General features: G+C 47.4%; 1 protein-coding gene across 1 annotated transcript; it reads right to left on the bottom strand.

Annotated features, from left to right (window-relative positions):
• Positions 1–379: 379 nt before the first annotated feature.
• On the bottom strand, positions 380–21,352 carry gfpt1 (glutamine--fructose-6-phosphate transaminase 1). Its single transcript, XM_036527135.1, has 19 exons — positions 21,299–21,352; positions 17,538–17,645; positions 17,001–17,108; positions 15,934–16,059; positions 15,622–15,680; positions 15,254–15,388; positions 15,114–15,175; positions 14,674–14,753; positions 14,417–14,525; positions 13,919–14,082; positions 11,975–12,070; positions 11,353–11,450; positions 10,874–10,994; positions 10,004–10,161; positions 6,854–6,968; positions 5,629–5,756; positions 4,509–4,676; positions 3,932–4,093; positions 380–2,375 (listed from the first exon to the last, which is right to left on the bottom strand). The coding sequence occupies exons 1-19, from the start codon at positions 21,303–21,305 to the stop codon at positions 2,331–2,333; spliced, it is 2,049 nt and encodes a 682-aa protein (XP_036383028.1). The 5' UTR covers positions 21,306–21,352; the 3' UTR covers positions 380–2,330.
• Positions 21,353–21,393: the final 41 nt, after the last annotated feature.

The following is a 21,393-nucleotide window of genomic DNA, read 5'->3' as shown; positions in this document are numbered from 1 at the left end:
GTGGAAAAAGATGATCACTTCCTGACTGAACCGAGACCAAATCTGACAGTTTTCAGTTGTACCTATATGCAGAACAAATACCCACCACAGCAGGTAAAGACTAGAAATGAAAACTAAAAGTCAGGCTTCCCATTTTGGGTTAGGCTAATGACTTCTTACTGAGTGAGTCTCTGCATGCAAACGAGCGTAAAGATCTGCTCATGACCTTAAGCACAAAAGACACACTTTCTTAACCTTACAGACATGACACAATTACATTAAGTTTCAGCTAAAATAGCAGCTGCTTTGTGTAACAAAACTACAGCATTGCACTGTGTGTTTCTTTGCAAATTCATGGTGAAAAATATTTACACCCATCCCCCCCCCCCATATTTCCCACCCCTGGCAGCTTCATCTCCATTTCAAAAATCCACCTTTGGGTGGTAAACAGACTGATTTCAGGCAAGTGTCCTAATTTTTGGTTTTCACCCAGTCCGTCCTTCGCTACATCAGGTGACTGCGTACGGGGAAAGCACAATCGTAATAAAACACAGTCCACTGTCACCACTACCACAGCCCTCCATCCCAAAAAACAAAATAAAGAAAACAGATACAGAAGACAAAGAAGTAAAGCAATGGTCCCGTGATTACATGAATAATAATAAAAAAAAAGAATGGGATGGCAAGGTATGGGCCGCGTTCACACATGTGCTCTCTGTGCTCCAGCCAATAGCATAAAGGTACTTCATTTCCACTTCCAGTTTTACTGTACACTGAAGGGCCCCAACCCAGAACTGGGGCCGCCTCTGCAACAAGGCAATGTAACATTGAACACATAATGATTGCACAAAAAAAAGGTGTAACATTAAAGCAGGTAGACTGTTCCCGCGACAAGAACGATAAACACAATAAGAAAAACCATGTAACCTCCCCCACCACCCCTCTCTCCCCACCCTCAACCCCTTCCACTCTTGACTTCATTGGAGTCCTTTGCCTAGCGTGCCAATGGGCCATTTTCTGCAAGATGAGTCAACTGCTATGATCAGGCACCAGACGTAGTTCTGTGCAGAGGTATTACTGAATGAATGGGATAATAAGATTTCTTCCCTTCCAGATACCATGAGCCTTTCCTGAATACAGGAAAAACCTCAGTAACAATTCACTTCTAAGACTCCAGCTGTGAAGAGTATACTGCAATATCAATACATCTGACAACTGCTAATGCAGGGGAATTTTTCTTGAATTAGAAACTCAGACCACAAACAGCCTCTTGACAAGCTGATGATTTCAATGTTGTGCTTCTGTATACATAAATATATGTATAAAACAAAACCTTAGCACACTCTGACATTATACAATTCCTCTAAAACAGATCTAAATCTCACAGTTATAAAGCAAACATTTTAGAACCACATCTGTGCTCACACCGTCTTCATTCAGTCCTCAAGAAATTGAGATTATGATCTGCATTTGAAAAACTGATGACCTAGGTATTTAGCTACTTAACACTTGACAGAGTACCAGAGAGCAGAAAAATTATAAATCTTTATCCTGCAGTGGGAAAAATGTGTTTGTAGAGTCAAGAGACACGTTTCCTGGTGTTAATATTGACCTGGGACAATGTCCACAGCCAGAGAACTACAACTCTGAACGTATCCAAACTTGGCTCAACATACAAAGCAATGAAACAAGAGACTGATTTCTTTCAACTACTGCTATTAAGATAAAAGTCAGACAGATCCTTCACTACCTGAAAGGTGTCTCAGACCAAACTGCTACACAACTGAGGCACCAAACAGAAGATACAGCTTGAATCAAGTTTCCACATAAGGCTTCTATTACACAGCTACTGAAAAGCAGAAGAAACTGCAATGCTAGCGAGCGGGCTTCCAGCATTGCAGGGGTCAATCAGCGGGCAGAGTAAAACGCACCCTTTCGACCCACTTCTGCATCATTTAACAGGGTCATGATGTATAAAAATGACTGATTTCTTAAACTCTGTGGCAAACTGTTGTGAGCTGAGTGACCCCATGAGAACAAGCCAATGCCAGTGCCCACCCATACCTTGCCACCTTGACATAAACAACAACAACAATACTAACAAAAATACAACAATGCCTTCACTTACAAGTTTTGGGAGGAAACAGGAAAGACTACAGTATATGACTGGATAGAGTAAGAAAGTAAGAACTGCATTAAAAATGGCCATGGTACAAGACGCTTATAAAACGGAAAAATAAGTGTTGAAATCGTGTTGTTTTCTCTCGCTCGTGATATTTGCATGTGTGCAGCTGCCTGGGGCAGAGCTGCAGATATGTCAGTTGAAAAGGCGTGGGATTGAGAGCGCGGCTTCACTCCACCGTCACAGACTTGGCCAGGTTCCTTGGACAGTCCACCTGAGGAGGGCGGGGGGGAGGGGGATGTTAGTGCAAAGAAATAACAAGGATGATCCGAAGGGCATCTACAGTTCTCAGAAAATAAGATCAGAAGATTAGCTTCCGATAAATTGTTGGTTAAATTACAGCAAACACCTGGGAAATCGCACAGTTGACAATAAGGACACATCAGTGGGCCTCAAAGTAAGCTTTGCAACTTTCTGCCAGGTTTTCATATTCCTATTCAAGGTACTGCGGGAATCATGGGATGTTGGAGGACTGAAAACGGTACAGTGGATATCTCCCCAATTGACCTGATCTGACTAGATCTTGTTTAACAATTACACATTCGTCTGAAATGTCCCCTTCCCTTTTGTCCTCTCTTGTCTTTTGGGAGGTGTCCCTATGTGAAACAGCTGTCTACACAGAGCAAAACCAGTGTTACTGACATCTGGCAGCACAGAGGCTAGCCCCTGCCTTCTCATCACACAGGATTTATCCAAACGGGAAGCATTCCCATCACATCATTTCCATGACTGCTGACCAAGCCTGGGTCCTCTCCCTCTAGCTTGGACACTCAAAGGGTTCTTCTTTGTGGCCCATAATGTAATCTGCAGGGCACAATCAGCCCCTTTCAGTGGCCCTGCACTGCCTGGGAGGATGAAGAGTGAAAAAGCAGGCAGCATTAAAACCACCTTTCTGTGTGACCGAGCACCTCTTATGACTACAGCTCAGCAATGTGAAAAACCATTATCAGGTTTAAAAGGGAAGGCTGTTCTTGTGGTCAAAGTGAAGAGACAGCTGCATTCCTATGCCAAGGGACTTGAAGTTCTACAGACCCACCACACCCTTTTAACAATTCATAGCACCCCCAAATTCCTAACCACCACCACCACACCCTCCTTCACCAATGTACAGGCCACCATGGTGTAAATACAGGGAGAGGAAATTAAATTCTGACTAAAAAGGAACAGCCTTTAGTATATTTTAAGCTCACTCATAAGTACCCATTTTAGTCACAGAACAGACAAACAGACAATACTTATTTTAGATCCCTGTGCAATCAAATGCCAAAGACCCAAAGACAAATGTAATGCTTTCTGGTCTGCAGCCTTCCAGGCTCTGGGTATGGGGGTTATAATGGCTGAAGACCTACTGCCTGTGCATGGGGCTGGTGGCTGGAGACCTGCTGCCTGTAAGGTTCAGTATATGGTGGAGAGGATAGCTGAAAGACCTGCTGCCTGTAAGGCTCTGTATATGGGGCTGGTGGCTGAAGACCTACTGCCTGATAGGCTCTCTATATGGGGCCGGTGGCTGAAGACCTGCTGCCTGATAGGCTCTATATATGGGGCTGGTGGCTGAAGACCTGCTGCCTGATAGGCTCTCTATATGGGGCTGGTGGCTGAAGACCTGCTGCCTGATAGGCTCTCTATATGGGGCTGGTGGCTGAAGACCTACTGCCTGATAGGCTCTCTATATGGGGCTGGTGGCTGAAGACCTGCTGCTTGATAGGCTCTCTGTGCACAGGGTGGCGATGGCTGAAGACCTTCTGCCTCACAGGCATGTGTGATACTCACATCGTAGCCCCTCAGCACGGCCAGGTGGAAGGAGAGCAGCTGCAGAGGGATGACACTTAGGATGCCCTGCAGGCAGTCCACGCAGTGCGGCACCTTGATCGTGCGGCTCGAGTTCTTGATCGTCTCGTAGTCGTCCTTGTCACAGATCACAATGGGCCGGCCCTGAAAAATGTAGCAGGGGGTCAGTTTTCCCCAGAGCGGTCCACCTTCCGACAGCTCGCGAGGAACAAGTTCACCGAAATCAACACCACACAGGGACTCCCGTCCTGGGAGTATGCGTGCTTCAGAAGCACTTCAGTATTTAGACAAGCTCTGCTGAGAGGCTATGAATTATGAAACTGACTTCAGAGCTATAGTACAAATATGATCTTGCATTAAGGCTTCCAAATGTCACAGCACTTTTAATCTCAATTTAATTAAGGCTCATGAGTCACCTTGAGGTACAACAAATTAAAAGTGTGCTATCCAACGCTACAGTTGTTACTTGTGATAAATTAGCCACGCAGCTAATTTAAAAAAAAAACCTCAAAGGCAGAAATAAAGAGTTCAGGCTGTCATCTGGAGCCTTTCCCCTCACCTGCCGGGCCACCACCTGCTGCAGAGCGTTTTGGCACTTGACGTAGGTGTGATCCCTCATAATGATCATGATGACAGGCATCAGCTTGTCCACCAGAGCCAGCGGGCCGTGCTTCAGCTCCCCGGCGAGGATGCCCTCCGAGTGCATGTATGTGATCTCTTTGATTTTCTGCACCGGAGACACCAGAGCATCAGCATCAGACAGGCCTCCTCACCCACCTGTTCCTCACAGAACACTAAAGGGCTATTCTATGGGGGGGGAAAAGTTTCTCTAGCTAGACTTACCCATGAAAAACCAGTTTAACTGCCTTTAAAAGGCACAGTGCAAAAAATCTGGTACTTCTGACTAAACACTTTCTCTTGGTTATATTTTCACATAGAGCAGTCCTTGGTGACTTTTGAACTGGCTGAAGTATTCAGAGTGTGGCTTTCCAAAAACTCATTCCAAGTGTACACAACCGGACAAATATGCAGCCACTTGAGATAAGAGGTTCAGATGGCCATTTTTTGCTCACTCAACCTTGGGCTTTCTTTGAATCCCTACACAAATGGCTTGAATTTATGTCTAGCTCTAGGGCTTATGGATTTCAGGTTACCCAAGACTTCAACACAAACTAGAGCATGCTAGCCAAATGCCATATGTTCCAGCCACTGAGATCAGCAGCAGAGTGCACTTTGCACAATATAAACAGCGCAAGATATGTATGCAATCAGACAGTGTCATTTTTAGTAAGGCTAGTCTGATGCTGTGATTAAAAACACAGTAACACAAACTTCAGCCTGGACAAACTACTTGGGTTTCGCGTGATCTGAAAGCATTTTTCAAACTTTCTTCAGCCTTTCTGAGAAGTAATAAGCCATCACACAGAGGGGATGGAATTCATAAACTTTCCCCCCAAAAATAATACTCCAAATGTCAAAATAACTTCAATCTCAATCAGATGTTCATAACACGGTACCCTCAGATGCATCAAATGAAAACCATGTTTTAATTTCCCTTCAATTTCTCTCTACACTCATTATCTGTAAAAATGGCTTTAAAGGAGGTTTGAGCCTCCTACAGATTTGTGTTTGTACTGAGAGCCAGGAGACAGACAAAGTGTGAGGGAGAGGCGGCTGACCAGGGCTCCCTCCAGACAGGTGGCGTAGTGGTACCCTCGGCCCATAATAAGCACACTCTTCTGCTGGTACAGCTCTGCCGCCAGCCTCTGGATCTCATCGTCCAGGCTCAGCACCTCCTTGATCAGATCTGAGGAGAAAAGAGGAGGAGGAGGAGGAGGAGAGACAGACAGGAGAGAGGAGGTGCACATGCATGCCCAACAAGCCAGGAAGTAACAGAGGGTTGGTAGAGATAGAGAATGGAGACACACAACATAGATTTTCACTTTAGCTCAATGAATAAGGCAGACTTAAGTTTCACATTAAACTACTCCCATATCTGAGTTCACAGATTGGCACTCTGCCTGGCACCATCGGCGAGACTATCCTGCAAAACATTTGTGCCTGGTTGGTAGTTAGTGGGTCATCTGTAAGTGGTAGACTGACATTCCTGCCCGTTGCAGCAAGAGCATTTCTTACACCTTGAAATGAGTTGAAGTAAGTCTCTCCAAGGACTTTCAAACACAGCAGGCAGACACTCCACCCACACAGTGAAAAAGGCCAATGGCATTTAACGTGTGCCAAGCACTGACCCACCCCTGTGCTCTAAAGCAACAAAACTCCCCAAACACCTAACAATATTACGCCCAGGTCGAAACTGTGACAGGTCTCTGCGGTCCGCCTAGATGCCGGCTTTCCGCTGCGCAGTCGGAGAGCAGCTGAGCCCATCAGACTGTGCCTAAACACTCTTGACCTCATTATTTTAACACGATTCAGGAGGGACGCCCCACCAAACTCTTTTGGTCCAGAGGAGTCTTCCAAAAAAGACAACGAGGGCCCAGCTGCAGGCCCCTCCCACTGCGAGAAGGTCCCTGCAGACCCGTTTTCAGGGGACGCTTCAGTAAGCTCTCTCCATGAAATCAGCATTTCAATATCAAAGCCTGTTTCTTCCCCTCAGTACACAAACATTCCACTTCGTGCAAAGCGCCTGCCAACAATTCCTCTGCTCGCAAAGAAATAAAACCAAAGAGATTCTCCATATTTAAAACCACTGGTAAAGAGACTGGATTATCTGCTCTCCTCTGCGGTCATTATCTGCAGATACAGATTCCTTGCGTGGCACAGCTGCTTATTCATAGCCCGGGATCTTGCACAGGGGACTGCAGTGACAGATCATTATGAAAAAGCAGAGATTTTGCTGTGAACAGGGCAGTGTAAATGGGCGTGTGTGCATGTGCGTGCAGGTACCTGGCAGTACTTTCAGACCCTGGATAATCTCTCGCCGTCGCGGCTGCATGGAGATCCTGTCATCACACATGAGCAGGGCGAACATGATCAGAGCCACAAACTGACTGGTGTAGGCCTGGAAAACACACACACACACACACACACGCGCGCACTGGTAAGAATGGAGCCTGAGGACACATACACACAGACACACACCCACATACACGCACGCTGGCACACGCACACACACGCTGGTAAGAATGGTGTTTGAGGACACACACGCGCGTGCACACGTGCACACACACAGGCACACAAATGGTGTGTATCTGAAAGGAGCCAGAAGATATGGACACAAACACAAAACAACGGGATGATGGGAGGAAGCACGAAAAGTGTGTTAATATACACACACAATAAACCTGCCAGCAGAGGAACCTAACTGCATAGCCAGACACACATAGTTATAGAACCTGTGCCTGGTCAAGCACAGTTATATATAAAAGGTAATGCCACATAACCCCTTAAACAAACACAAGCCAGTCCCTGTGAGCGTGACAGTCCAGAGTGCTGCAGGTGCCACCCAGGGGTGGAATTCTGGCTGCTCGCGTCAGAGCCCGGAGACGAATGCTCATAATGAACTGCCTGACTCCGGAATAAAGGACACCCTCTTTGTGTTTGGTGGACTTCGTCCACGTTGGCCAGGAATGACGAAAGCTTCAACTGAGCAATCAACATCAGCTGCCAATTCCCTGTTGTGTTTGCCTTTCAGGCGAGCTTGGGAGCTGGAGCGCTCGTCCAACTGCGGGGGAAGCGCCAAGGCCGTCCCCTGCTAATAATGCAGTCCAGATGAGGAGCCAGGGAGCGCCGGGTAGGCCTCGCTCGTGCGCGGCTCTCCACACCAGGGCGAAAGCGCGGCGCTGGCGCGGGGCACCGCGGCCTGGCCACCGCGCAGATAAACACATCCTCTGAAGCGAGACGCCGACGGAAACGCCCCCTCGCTCCTGGAAAATCCAGCGTGCCGCTGAAGAGGGAGCGCATTAAAGAGGCCATCATGGCGCTCCTCTTTTGCCTCTGAACTTTGTGATTTTCCATTTCCCCTGAAGACGCTTACAGATCTATTATCTTGAGGGCCACAGCACATCATATCTCACTGTCCCTTCTCTGTCTTTCCATTGAGAGATTTAACACACTCCTGGGGAGCTCAAACTTTTTTTGGCAAGCCCTGCCAGTCCTTTTGGTGACAGAGCTTAATGCCAGGGACGAAGCTGTATATTTATGCTAGGCTTATTTCACTGACAGCACACCATCTGCAAACCTTAAAAAGTCAGACAATTAATGCAACTGTGGCCTGCAATGCTGTGCCACATTAATGTGTGAGGGACAAAGTGCCACTGCGTTGTTCTGCCTGAATGCATTGTGCTGTACTAGCCCATCACCTTGCCAAAATGAGTGACAAGCTCACACTCACACGCATGTTTCCAGCTGTGATTTGGACAAGCGTAACGCTGTCCTCTCTTCTCCCTGCGCCCCTTTAAAGCAAAAGCGCATGGGGACCTGTGGTTGGACGAACAGGTGGCTTCCATTTACTGTGCTCTGGTGACTCCCCTCACCTCTCCTCCTGTCCGCTGCTTGGCTCCGGGCTGGAAAGGAAAAAATAAACACGGCCCGGTGCAGCCTTGCCTCTCACCAGACGAGCGCGATCACCTGCCAGCTTCACATCTATCTGGCTGCTTAATCCACACTCATCCAGCAGCCCTAGAATTCATATAAAGCCCAATTTATAGAAATCTAAACAAGCCATCACCAAGGTTTCTCCTCGCCCCATTAACGGTCATCTGGGGAAAAAAGTCTTTCCTGACCAGAGTAAGATGCTTTTCAAGGACTCCAAGCGGTAGGAGTGGACAGGATCCTCTCCCAAGACCAGGTCCCTCTGGACCAGTTTGCGGACCGTCTCAGAGCATGGAAATGGGCCCCTGCTTCCTAAATGTGCCACGCCCTGGGCCTTGGAGCTGCCTGTCGATCTGTGCGCCAAATCTGACACCCGTAGAGGGGAGGGAACCTGCCTTTACTGCTGCTAGGACTGCTGTGTTCCTGTGTGGGTAATACTCACACAACCACCTCCAGCCCTGCCTGGCCGACCTGCTAGCTCACTGCTTTCAGAGCAAGAGAGGAAGGTATGGCCTCATATTTTTTACAGCACTGACCAGAACAAAAGCTCAGGGCTTAAAGCAGTCTTGGATGCTGGTCCGGGAGAAAGCCGCTTGGTGGGCATGTACAGTTCCAATAAGCGCGTATCACGTTTCCACGCAGAGGAGCACGGGTTCAGTCGATAACCTCCTCTGCATGGACATGGAGTTGAAAAAAAGACTTGAACTCAGAGCCGCTTTACGGGAAGCAGCAGCACCGCACCCCAGGGGACACTCCGCCGTTACAGAATAAGGGCTGCGCTCAGATCAGCATCAAAGCATCTCCCGCTTGAAGGCCTGCAGTGACAGGTCTAACCGTCACCTCAGGAGTTCCAGTGACATCTATTAACACAACAGGAAACTTTCATTCAAAACCCAGTGGCACAGGATTCTGGTGTGTGTGTCTGTGTCTATAGGCTAATTATTACACAACAGTCTGCACAATGGGAGTTATATAGCCAATTAAATAGACCAAGTCATGCAAAACACCCTCTGGACAGCTCAGCCTGTCTTTAATGAATTACAAATAAAGCAATTCCAAGAATCTAAACAGGGCTAATGTAATCTGACTGAGGAACAGCCAGTGAGCGATGCAAGGCATTACAACAGCCACCTGGATGCCAGGCAGTCATTACTAGTGCAAAAAGGAGGCCGTTCAGCCAGCAAAAAGGGCAGTAGGTTCTGCCGGGTTTTGGGAGCCATTTAGCTGCAGGTCGAGCTGAACGAGTCCACAGTGTCTCCTCAGCCACCCAGCTTGGCTGTCCATCCCTCCTCTCACTGCACACCTGTGTCAGCATGCTGTGAATGGAGACAGCAGACCCAACAGCCCAGACAGTTGCATGCGTGAAGACTGTAATAAGCACAGCTGGCACTGCGTGGGACAGGAAAGGCTGTATAGTTTGGCAACAGGATGCCCAAAAAGACAAATTTAGTTCTCACTCTCGCCCACACCCCTGCCCCCCCCCCCCCCCCCACCCCCTCTCACCTTGGTGCTGGCCACTCCGATCTCAGGCCCCGCGTTGATGTGCACGCCGCAGTCTGTCTCCCTGGAGATGGAGCTGCCTACAGTGTTGGTGATGCCCACGGTCAGGGCGCCCCTCTCCTTGCAGTAACGCAGGGCCATGAGGCTGTCCGCAGTCTCGCCTGTAGGGCACACGCAAGGTCAATGGTGGTGCTCTTTCAGCGGTATAGCAGCTCCCTAAAAACACTAGAGAGCTGAAGCGTTTTCTTGAAAGAGTGAGATTTATTGCAGCGGACTCAAGTTACAGGATGTGACTCTGCGAGATGCCAATTGTGTGAGCTTGATGTGGGCGCAGGTGGAGCTGGGTCGGCTGCCAGGGCAGAGGGAGGTGGAGGGGGGAGGGGTGGAAGTGTAGGCGGGGGTGAGCAGGAGATTTTTGGTGACAGATTGGCAGTAGTCTGGCATCCACTTTTGTGAGCCATCTGCAGAAAGTCAGATGGGGTGGTGGATATTAAAGCCCATATTACAGGGGGCAAAGCCAGGTGGCAGAGACCCAACAAAGGCTCAACCACACACATGTGTAAACAAATGGACACACACACACACACACACACACACACACACACACACACACACACAGAGGCATGCATACCCACACGCACATGCACAGACAAAGGCACAGGCACAGGGTTTTCTTTCTAAATGAAAGACAGGGAGCCAGCAGTTTCTGCAAGCGCTACCAGAGACCTTGACTGCTCTGCTCTGGGAGGAGAGACAGTCAGAAGAAAGAGGTGAAGCAGAATGACATGTGCGAGTTCATTTCATTTGCATGTGGAGAAATTCGCTCCTCCTGAATAAAACAAAATGCACCACAGAGGACTCGTCTCTCCTCACCCGACTGGCTGATGAAGAAGCAAACGTCATCTCGGAAAACGGGCGTGTTCCTGTCCAGGAAGTCGCTGGCGAGCTCCACCATGACAGGCAGCTCGGTCAGCTCCTCCAGCACCTGCCGAGTCTGCAGAGACAGACACGCACTAGTCACCTCCCATTCGGCCCCCCCCCCCCCCCCTTCCCCCATCCATATTACCCCTGAGACTCACAGCTCACTGGCAACCGCACATCGACCCTTTATTTCTCAGACAAAAAGGAATTTCATTTATAAGTGAAAGCCACAAGAGTGGGACAGAACCACAAGCTTTCTGTTGCACTGTTTATCCACATCAGTGGAAACACAAGGCTCCACCCCAATCCACACAGACAGGACTACAGCTGCCACACACACACACACACACACACACACACACACACACACACACACACATCTGAATTGCAGTGATGAGAAGCCCTGTTTGTCTTGGCCCCTGGGTACCCACCGCCACCCCAGCGTGGTAGCTGGTCCCACAGGCGATGAGGATGAGCCTACGGCACCTCTGGATCTCCTTGATGTGATCCTTCAGGCCGCCCAGCGTCACTGTGGGCACAAACACGCAAGGCGACTCCTATAGCAGGCTTATTTTGGGCCGTTACATAGGAACATAAAGTTAATGATGAAAACAGACCATGCAGCCCATCTACACTTGTTTGGCAACTAGTGCTGTAGCAGGCCTGGTCTAGAAAAATCCTCGGAACTCAGCTTCCACTAGAGTTCCTAGTAAGCAATATCCTGCATTAACAACTATGAAACAACACTTCTTTGAGTCAGAATGAAATTTACCTTCACATAATTTTCATCTGTGGCCTCTTGTTCAGCTGATATAATTTAAAATTGAGTCTGTAATCTGCATTATTAAATCCCCCTTAAAGCCTCCCCTGAGCTTCTAATTCTTAAGATTCTCATCAATTAGTCACAAAATATAATTGTATTTGTACGTATATGTTTGTATGTATATTGTATTTGTATTGTACACCAGTCAAAGTACTGGCTTATGAAATGGTTTTTCCTCTCTTTGTAATGCCCAAGTGGTTTCAGACTGAAGGTCTGGACAGACTCCTTACCGGTGTTGTCATCAAAGTTGACCCTCCCCCTCATGGTGTTGACCACAGACTCTGGCTGCTCAAAGATTTCCTTCTGCATGAAGGAGCTGTAGTTTCCTGTGGGAGAATCACAAGGCAATCAGGTGATGCATGCCTGAAGATCTCAACACAGCTCATCTCAGCTCGGCTATGCACAAGAGACTGGTACAGAGCAGCAGACCCTGCTGTCTCCTCGATAGTTCGAGCAAGTGAATCTCTTTATGTCACATTTAATTGTTCATAAAATGAACATCATTGTGTATCTGGCTAAGAATGTGATTCTGAATTCTGTGTGGAACCCAGTGCACTTGATGCATTAAACATGGTAGGATTTTGCACCTAAAATGAGCACAGATTATTGCTGGAAAAATGTTCAGCATAAATACAATAGAAGCAAGCTTAGTAAACATTCTGAGTTAGTGGTGTGTTTGAACAGGGAACTGGGGCTGAGTAATAGCCTCACAGAATGAGCACCATAGCCTCTTTTGGGAAAGAATGTGCAAATTCAGGATTTTAAGCCTGCAGAAGGCAAAATAAGAAATAAACAAACAAAGACAAAGCCTTGAGCAAGTCTTCTCGGCCTGACACAAAAATATACAGACCAAAGAAAACAAAGTCACTGCCGTTTCCACGGAGAAGCCATCAGCGACAAATGAAACATGAGAAACTGTTTTGCAGCCTGGCTCTAATAGCAATTTAGGTCACATGAATTAAGTTATTTCACTGGAGCCCCGGAATGAAGTGTGGAAAGAGAAGAGGCTTGAATTAGTGAACTGTGGAGGAATGTCTCACACATGGCCACTTCAAATAAAACACTGCCCTCTGGTGGCCAAAAAAAAAAACAAACAAACAATGAGACCAATACCCCTTCAATAACCTATAACCAGTAGCCGAATATAACCAACTACAGACTGACACTCGCTGATGCAGATGGCAAGGATACCATATTAAATGTATAAAATTTGAACATGAATAAAGGAAACCCAGCAATACCTTGCTATGGACAAGAATGTCCAAGGCACTCTGAAAATTAAGACGCAGCTTTCCTGTCAATAGTGTCATACCTCGAGCCAGCCACTGTCTGTGTCACCGACGTCTCGCCTGTTTGATGGAGGTGAATGTGGTTTGACTGAGGGCTTATCTTTATCATCATTACAAAGCCCCATGATAACCAGCTCGCCAGACCGGCATGCGAGCCCCCAGGCCAGCGCCGTCCTTGCTGCCTCTTGCTGAAGGAAACTGGATGAACCGGATTGGTAGACTTTTCACCTATGGCCCAGGGATGTCGAAAGTATCCAGAAAGTGCCGATTTCACCTGGGTGACTGGGGTCCCAGTGTCTCACTCCACCTCCATGGAAAGACTGTGCCTCGAACAGGGGTTTAAAGCAGGCAGCTGGGGCTACACGGAGCCATGACTCCAGCACCACGCTCCTCAGCCATTTAACAACCTCCACTTAACAGCCTCCTGCACACAACATGTCCCTGCCCAAAATTACAGGGCAAAATAATGACCCCTGCGCCCACAGCGGTTTGGTGAGTGTGCCTTCACACTGAGAGGGCAACCGCTGCAGCAGGATCAGAAGGCTAAGGGGGGGGTCAACCACTCATGCTCACGATCAGGGCTCCGGCTGCCATGGTTACCCTCTCAACAGGCGGGAGTGGAAAGAATGAACAGAGGGCTGATCGGATGTGTGTGTGCGCAAATACGCAAGCGTGCTTAAATATCTCCATGGGCTACCATTAACGCAGGGTCCAAAGTAGCTTATGCTGACCTCCTAAATGGCATTAAATTAGACCCTTCCTAACCCTGCCTCCAACACACCATTATGAACACGACTAATAGTAAAATTAATATCGACACCGACAGTGATAATAACAACGCTAATAACACAAACAGCAGCGATTGCCGTGCTAACGCTCCCCTACCCTTCATGATCTGCTGCAGCTCCATCTGCAGGGTCTGAATGGCACGGGCGGGGTGGTCTCCGGCCGTGCGCTTGATGCGGTGGATGGACAGACGGCCGTCCATCACCGCCGCCACGTCGTCGTCCTCCAGGAAGATGACGCGGTTGGTGTGTTCGATCACAGCGCTGCGGGGGGGACGACAGGCCGAGTCATTCAGCCATGCACGTTGGCATCATTGGAGAGACAGTAAGTTCATGGATGTTTTTGTCTTGTGTAGGAAGTGGGGAATTGCCGATGCGGTTTTGAAACATGTATGTTTTTCATAATTACATTCAAAATGGAGCCGCTATGGCCACGCTGCTCCATTTTGACAGTAAATCAATCAGTCCAATCGATCTAACAAAGCTGTGTTTAAGAGGCTACTTACTGTACACAGTATGAGAGAGTGAGCGAGCACCCGAGTGTATGTGTGTGAGTATATACGTATCTGTCAGTGTGCGCATGTGTAAGTGAGCAGACCTGGCATCGGACGCAAAGTAGTACTCCACAGCCTTCTCGTCCACGGGGAAGAGGCAGGTGTCCTGGTCCACTCGGGGCAGGCTGCTGCAGCCCTTCTTGTCCTTGCCAGCTGGGGGAGACAGACAGGCACAGAAGGGGCTCAGTGCCAAGCGATCCTCTACCCCCACACAGACATCAGTAGCAGCAGCAGCAGGCCTGGAGAAATGCTTCTGGGAAGGAGCTGCTTGGGGGGGGTTTGGGTGCGGGCCATCACTTACATGAGCGGTACAGGACAGGAATGTGGTCCGTCGACAGCTTATGGTCACTTCGTACGCCAATGAGCAAGGGACCCCCTCTCCTGCAAAATAAAGGAATTAGGATGCATCTGCAAAAATTACAAATGGTCAAAAATTTATGTGATTTAGAGACCATTGGTGTCTAGAAACCATCAGTTCTCTCCTCATTACATCTCCATCAGCTGAACCCTAGGAAGCATTCCCGATTGACTCCTTTTGTCAACAAAACTCAGCAAGCTAAAAGTAGTTGTACTAGGTTTCCTAATTTATCATAAGTAATAGTGGTGGGAGAGACAAGCAAATGTTTCATGACCCATCAGAGGCTTGCTGATATGAACCAATTTAACTGCCTTTGAGTGTATCAATTGTTTAAAAAAAAAAAAAAAAATCATGAAATCATCCTGTCATTACAAATGGTGTACCTGGTGCCTACAGCCTCTCCTGGGTAGTGAACGCTCTTGAAAACCAGGGCAAAGGCTCCTTCCTGAAAGAGAGGGTGTGCAGTGAGACGGACCGCAGAGCTAGGGCAACCACAACGACAGCACTTAGGACAGAAACCTACCAGCTGCTGGGTGACCCTTTCCACCAGAGTAGCAAAGCTGATGTCATCGTTCTCCCGGTTGTCGTACATGTACTTGACCAGCTTGGCGATCGTCTCCGTGTCGGTCTCTGACTCAAACTCATAGCCTTTGCTCTCCTGGGGAGAGAGGAAGAAGGGGGAGAATCAGCACTTACAGAACTCTTTCCAAAGCCAACAACATGCACAAACCCTATACTCCCAGCCAAGAGGCACCGCCTTCACAGTCCTTGAACACATCTTTGAAATCACATCTAATTTATTCCCATCCCAGTACATGCTTCCCTGTATGCTTCACTTTTGGAGCCTTCCTCTTGGTCAAAGAGGAGGACACTTTGGAATTCTGTACTCACCAAGAACTTCCTCAGGTCTTTGTAGTTGGTGATGATTCCATTGTGAATGACAATGAACTCTGGGAGACAGTTTGAAGAAAGAAAAAGAAAAGAAGATCACATATTAGTCAGATCTATGACGGTATGAGACAGGCACTTGATCCAATCCTGGATCCTGTCCTTGAGCCTAGTTTTCTGTGTACTGCTGTATCAAGCACTGAGCACTTCTCAGACTGACTGCTGCTCTTTGGGCTGATCTGAGACTGATCTACCAGCCCTGGCTCTATGAGCACTGTCGTAACAGGGGGGTTGTTGAGCACAGCTGACACTGACCGTTGTTCTTGTCTGATCTCTGTGGGTGGCTGTTGACAGGGCTGGGGACACCGTGAGTGGCCCAGCGGGTGTGGGCGATACCCAGGTGAACATCGAACTCCACCTCCAGGTCGATATCCTGCTGCTCTGAAAGGGGGGTGACAGACACAATGGGATCCAGTCAGGGACCAGCGTCTATGTGCGACATGTCACAGCTTTATCCTCACTACCCTATGAGTATTATCTTAATCACATTTAACTAAAACATGCTTCAGACACCTGTCCACATAACTACACTCCATGCTACAGTTTATAAACTTCATCTGAAGTTTTTTGTCATATCACTTTTGCTTCACAGTTCAACAAATCTGACTTTTTCTGGCATCATAAAAAGCAACTTCTTTGATTACCTTTGATGCAAGAGGATTAAATGCATCACACAAAAAAAACAAACAGAACATGTGCAAGCTAACACCAAGAGCATAATGGTTCATAACAGTCAGTAATGACTTACACATTTGTGCTTTTGTACTTAAACAGCATAAGATACTATTAAGCTTATTTTCAATAAGTTAGAATATAAGTAAATACCATCTTAACAAATACAGACATGCAACTGTTAATAAGTACGAGCATGAGTCACTTGTGAAACTTGATGCCTTATGTTTACTTGTATATTAATCACCCAGTATTGTATGATACAGTGACTAATGCAACCTGTGTCACTGCTGCACCATTATTTGACTGGCACAGAAAAGCCTGTTTATGAGCCTTTTTTCAGTAGTTTGGGAGGAAAACACAGCTGGGTAATGAAAGCGTCGCGTTTATGATGGTAACACTTTCAACAACAGCAACAACTCCTCCACAAACAGACGCAGAAACAGCAACAGCAGTGCACAGAGGTTTATTTAACACAGGAAACCCTGCTGGGAATATCATTTAAGCATTTATGCACTGACCACTACAGATTGATTGGAGGGTCTGGAGACTGGTTACTACATACAGAAGGGGATTATGTCATGGGTGGGGAAAAAAAGGGACACACTATTGATATACAAACAGAACACACACACACACACAGATCTTACTGTGGATCTCCTCATCCAGGGCCTTCACTTTCCCCCGTTGTTTGATCAAGTGGATAGATTTGGCATTGGTCTCCCATTCCTTACTGTTCCCCCCATCAATGCCCACACCTGAGAGAGAGAGAGAGAGAGAGAGAGAGAGAGAGAGAGAGAGAGAGAGAGAGAGAGAGAGAGAGAGAGAGAGAGAGAGAGAGAGAGCGCGAGAGAGAGAGAGAGAGAGAGAGAGAGAGAGAGAGAGAGAGAGAGAGAGAGAGAGAGAGAGAGAGAGAGAGAGAGAGAGACTCCAGATTACACTTATCGCTCAGAGTGATAAGACCAATGCCATTCTCTCTCTCACATACACATACACATACACACACACAAAGACAATACAGAGACAAGCAGTCAGGACAGTGGACAGGCAGAGGGCAGGCAGAACAACATTAGCCATCGTCTACGATAAGGCAAACACATACAAAGATATACAGAGGCTGAATGGCAGGCATGCAGATAGAGCTAGAGAATCCTGTGGCCCTGCTCCTGCCCCCCGCCCCCCCTCACCGGCGGAGTCGTAGCCACGGTACTCCAGACGCCGCAGCCCTTTGAGGAGGATCTCCAGGATCTCACGGCGAGTCCGTGGCACATGGTAATTCAGGTAGGCAAAAATTCCTGAAGGAAAGGATGAGAGAGAGACAGAGACCGAGGGAGACAGAGAGAGACAGAGGGAGACAGAGGGAGACAGAGGGAGACAGAGGGAGACAGAGGGAGACAGAGGGAGACAGAGAGAGACAGAGAGAGACAGAGAGAGACAGAGAGAGACAGAGAGAGACAGAGAGAGACAGAGAGAGCACACTGTTGTTGCATCACCAGGAAGTCCAACGGAGATAAGAAGAGCACTGTGAAACATATCCTGAGGCTTTATATAATACTATAATTATTCTGGCAGAAGGGATTTGAATAATATCCCAGACACAGGTGTTCAGTCCTAAATCTGAGAAGTGAGCTTTATAAATGATTAAACTGGGTATTTTCATACATATTGTGAGGGGTTCAATAAACACCTTTCATAAAAACTCATGAGAACGCAAAGAGTAAAACTAAGCACTTCATAGTCACGGCTGGTAAGCTATCGGAAAAGGAAACTAAAACAAACTCAACATAACCAATACTCTGCCTCTCTGTCTGCCAGAGCCCACTCAAAGCTCTCCTTGAAGGTCACACCCATATCATACTAAATAATAAAAAACATAATAGAATACTGTTTGGAGAACAAATGCTCACAGGAGAGAATAAACACAGTGGGCACTGAGACCTCCGCTGTCAGGAATGAGACAAAACATACAATGAGGATGAGCCAGTCTGGCTCCTTCAATGCATGGGGGGCGGAGGGGTGGGCTTTCAGGTTTAGCCAGTCATGAGATATCAGAAGGAGTCAGCTGCTGATGCATGACACAGACACCTGCTTTGCCCTGAGGGAGTGGCCTAGAAATGTACGGAGAGAGAAGAAGCAAAGCACCCCGAGGATGTTAGCATAAAGAAAGCATCCTTCATTTAAACAAGGAAAACGGCCAATACCTTGCCCTGTCACGATCATGAAATTGGAAAAAGGAACACTTGTAAGGTGCAACCCCCGTCACTCCTGTTTAACAAGTCCCCAGCCTGTACTATGACACACAATTTCTCCATCCCAGGAATCGCTGCCAAAACAAGTCTGAGGGAACAAAGTGCACCAACCAGGATTTTAGGAGAAATGGCACAAATGACACAAAACACAGTACATCTACAACATGCAAGCAGGAATAGCTTTCCAAACACTTAGCAAACAGGACAAACTACACACCCGCTTACACAAACAAAATACCAGGAAAGGTGTGATTTATTTGCATTATATTAAAAGCGACAGCTTGGCTGAACAATGACACTGAACTTTACTCAGAATGTTGCCACAACGTTTAAGTACCCTCTCAAAGCCATCAGGGGTGTGAGGGTAAACTCTACTGCACAGACTGATGTGCACACGGCAGAGGGTACGAATGCAGAGGGTGCAGGTGTGGGATTTCAGCAACCGAGAATGACTCACAGCGGGGCAAGAGCACTGACGCATCTCCGCGCCCTCCTGGCGGCGTTACGCTCCCCAGCATGTAAAAACCAGGCGCAGTTCTGAAGTGGGTGACGGGACCCCCCCCCCCCCCTCCCCCTCTGAAGCACGCGGTCACACGCATTACCACTGTCGCCGCAAAAAAACTGAAACTTATTGCGAATGAGGAAGTGAGGGCATCTTCTGGCTCCTACGGCCTTTCAGTTCACTACAAACGCTGGCAGTTGGATCATTGAAAGAAGAAGGAAAAAAAAAAAAAAAAGCAAAAAGTGACCATTTGAGGAGCAAGTGTGTGGCGCCCCCCTCTTTTTTTGGGAGGTGGGGCAGCGGACTCACAGAGCCCTCTTTCAGAGAGCAGCTGGACAGAGAGAAGGCAGGAGGGCAAGGGAAATGTGGCTGAGCCAAGGTGCATGCTCACAAGGCCCTGTTTTGTATAGGAAAGGGGGCACATGAAGGGATGGGGGGAGACAGACAGAGACGGATGTCTCCTGGCCCATGACAGTCACCATTTATATTATTATATTAAGACGCCATGTCTGATGAAGAACCATAGATTCCCTTCATTAAATTGGTACATCAGTGGTGAGTAGTTATTTTTGGCTTGCCCAGTGCGCTCACTCTCTCAAACAGAAATGACAGTGTTCCTCCTTATCAGGCAAAGAGCCCCTCCTCCCCTGATAGTAAAATTCCATTAGCAGGGTGGCTAAGTGCTCACAAACCTGCTGAATTAACAAGGATGGCGTTGATCACCCCCCCCTCCCCCCTCCCCCCTCCCCCCTCCCTCAACCCCCACCCCTCATTCTCTTTCCCATTTTGCCTCACCCTCCCCAACACGAAACCCATCACCAGCCTAGCACAGGGTCAGCAGAGGAAAAACTGCGGAATGAAGAGATAACCTATCAAGTTCTGTCAGGGTTCGACTCACTGTCCTAATTCACAGAGCATCAAGCCTAACCCGCTCCTCCCGCTTAGACCATCATTTACAACAAACCAAGAAAACAAGCTGTGTAAAGTGACAAAGTCATAGACCCAATTTAAATCCAGGTCACTAACACCACTCTTACAAAAGCTGTGCTAGGAAGACACGTGGCTGTAGTGTCTATCCAGTACCTTCGCAGTCAATATGATTTTGACTAGACGATAATGCAATAGTGTCCTTCCAACAACAGACACTGACCAACCTCAACTCTAGGCACGTGTGTAACAATTTTCACCTGTTATGGACATGCTGTATTATTAAGATATTTATTTATATGTATATACATGACAGGACTATATATTGTACTAATTACAAAAGAACAAGCAAACCAAACAACCACATAACTACTGGATAAACAATGAAAGCATACACCTGTGGAGAAAGACCCTCTCCCTTTGATGTTAAAATGCCTGTTAACTTCTTTGGGGCTTGATACCCATGTCATGAAACTAATGGTGCTTACTTGTCATCTTTACACTTACATCGACTAGAAGACAGGGCAGTCATTGGTTTCTTGTTAGTTAGACGAGATGGCACAGATAGTTATGATAGCCGCTATTATGAAGCGGCAATGTAATTCCAGGAAATATGACAAATGAATGAATACTCCCCAACCACAAACGTCCGTTTTAATGTGCAGTGTACGTCAGGTAGCAGAGGAACTACTTAGAGTAAGACACTTCTACACTAACGAGCCAAAATACCTGCGTCCGGTTTTCCAGTTTTTCTGGAATATTTTATCGAGCTAGATAACGTTGGCTAGTTTATAATATAGGGGATAGCAAGACAGCTAACGTTAGCCGGCTAAGTTAGATGCTTAGACCAAGCGCTTTTCATTTGCAGGCCGGGTTCCAAAGAATGGGAGACGTATAACAACGCGAATCTACAAACATGACAAGCTTGTTCGTTGATTAACGTTAACATTACTAAAAGCGTGACGCGGCATTGTCTTAACCTGCTGGTTACTTCAACCGGTGATGCTAGCTGCGTAACGTAAACTCATGTGTTCAGGGGCGATAAAGGAAGCAATAGCTGTTATAGCTGGTTAGCTACACTAGCTAGCTAACACGCTGATGTTATCCAGGGCAACCCCAGGTTGCTAGCTGGCTAAGCTAGTAATCTTTCCATCATACCACGTGTACTGTCAGGGCGAGTCTTACACATTTTTGAAATGGTTTCTAAACATACACCTATGTTAAATGTTATACACAATGTACATGTTATAATTATATACTATTTACTTACCACACATGTCTGCCTCTGCGCCCAAATAGATTCCTGTTCCTCCTCAGAATGACTCCAGAATACAGGACCCGCCCCTCAACTTCTATTGGACAGAC

Source organism: Megalops cyprinoides, chromosome 4, assembly GCF_013368585.1.
Source record: "Megalops cyprinoides isolate fMegCyp1 chromosome 4, fMegCyp1.pri, whole genome shotgun sequence".
Classification (NCBI taxonomy): domain Eukaryota; kingdom Metazoa; phylum Chordata; class Actinopteri; order Elopiformes; family Megalopidae; genus Megalops; species Megalops cyprinoides.
The sequence above is the reverse complement of the archived record's forward strand: the minus strand, read 5'-3'. Positions and strand labels throughout refer to the sequence as shown.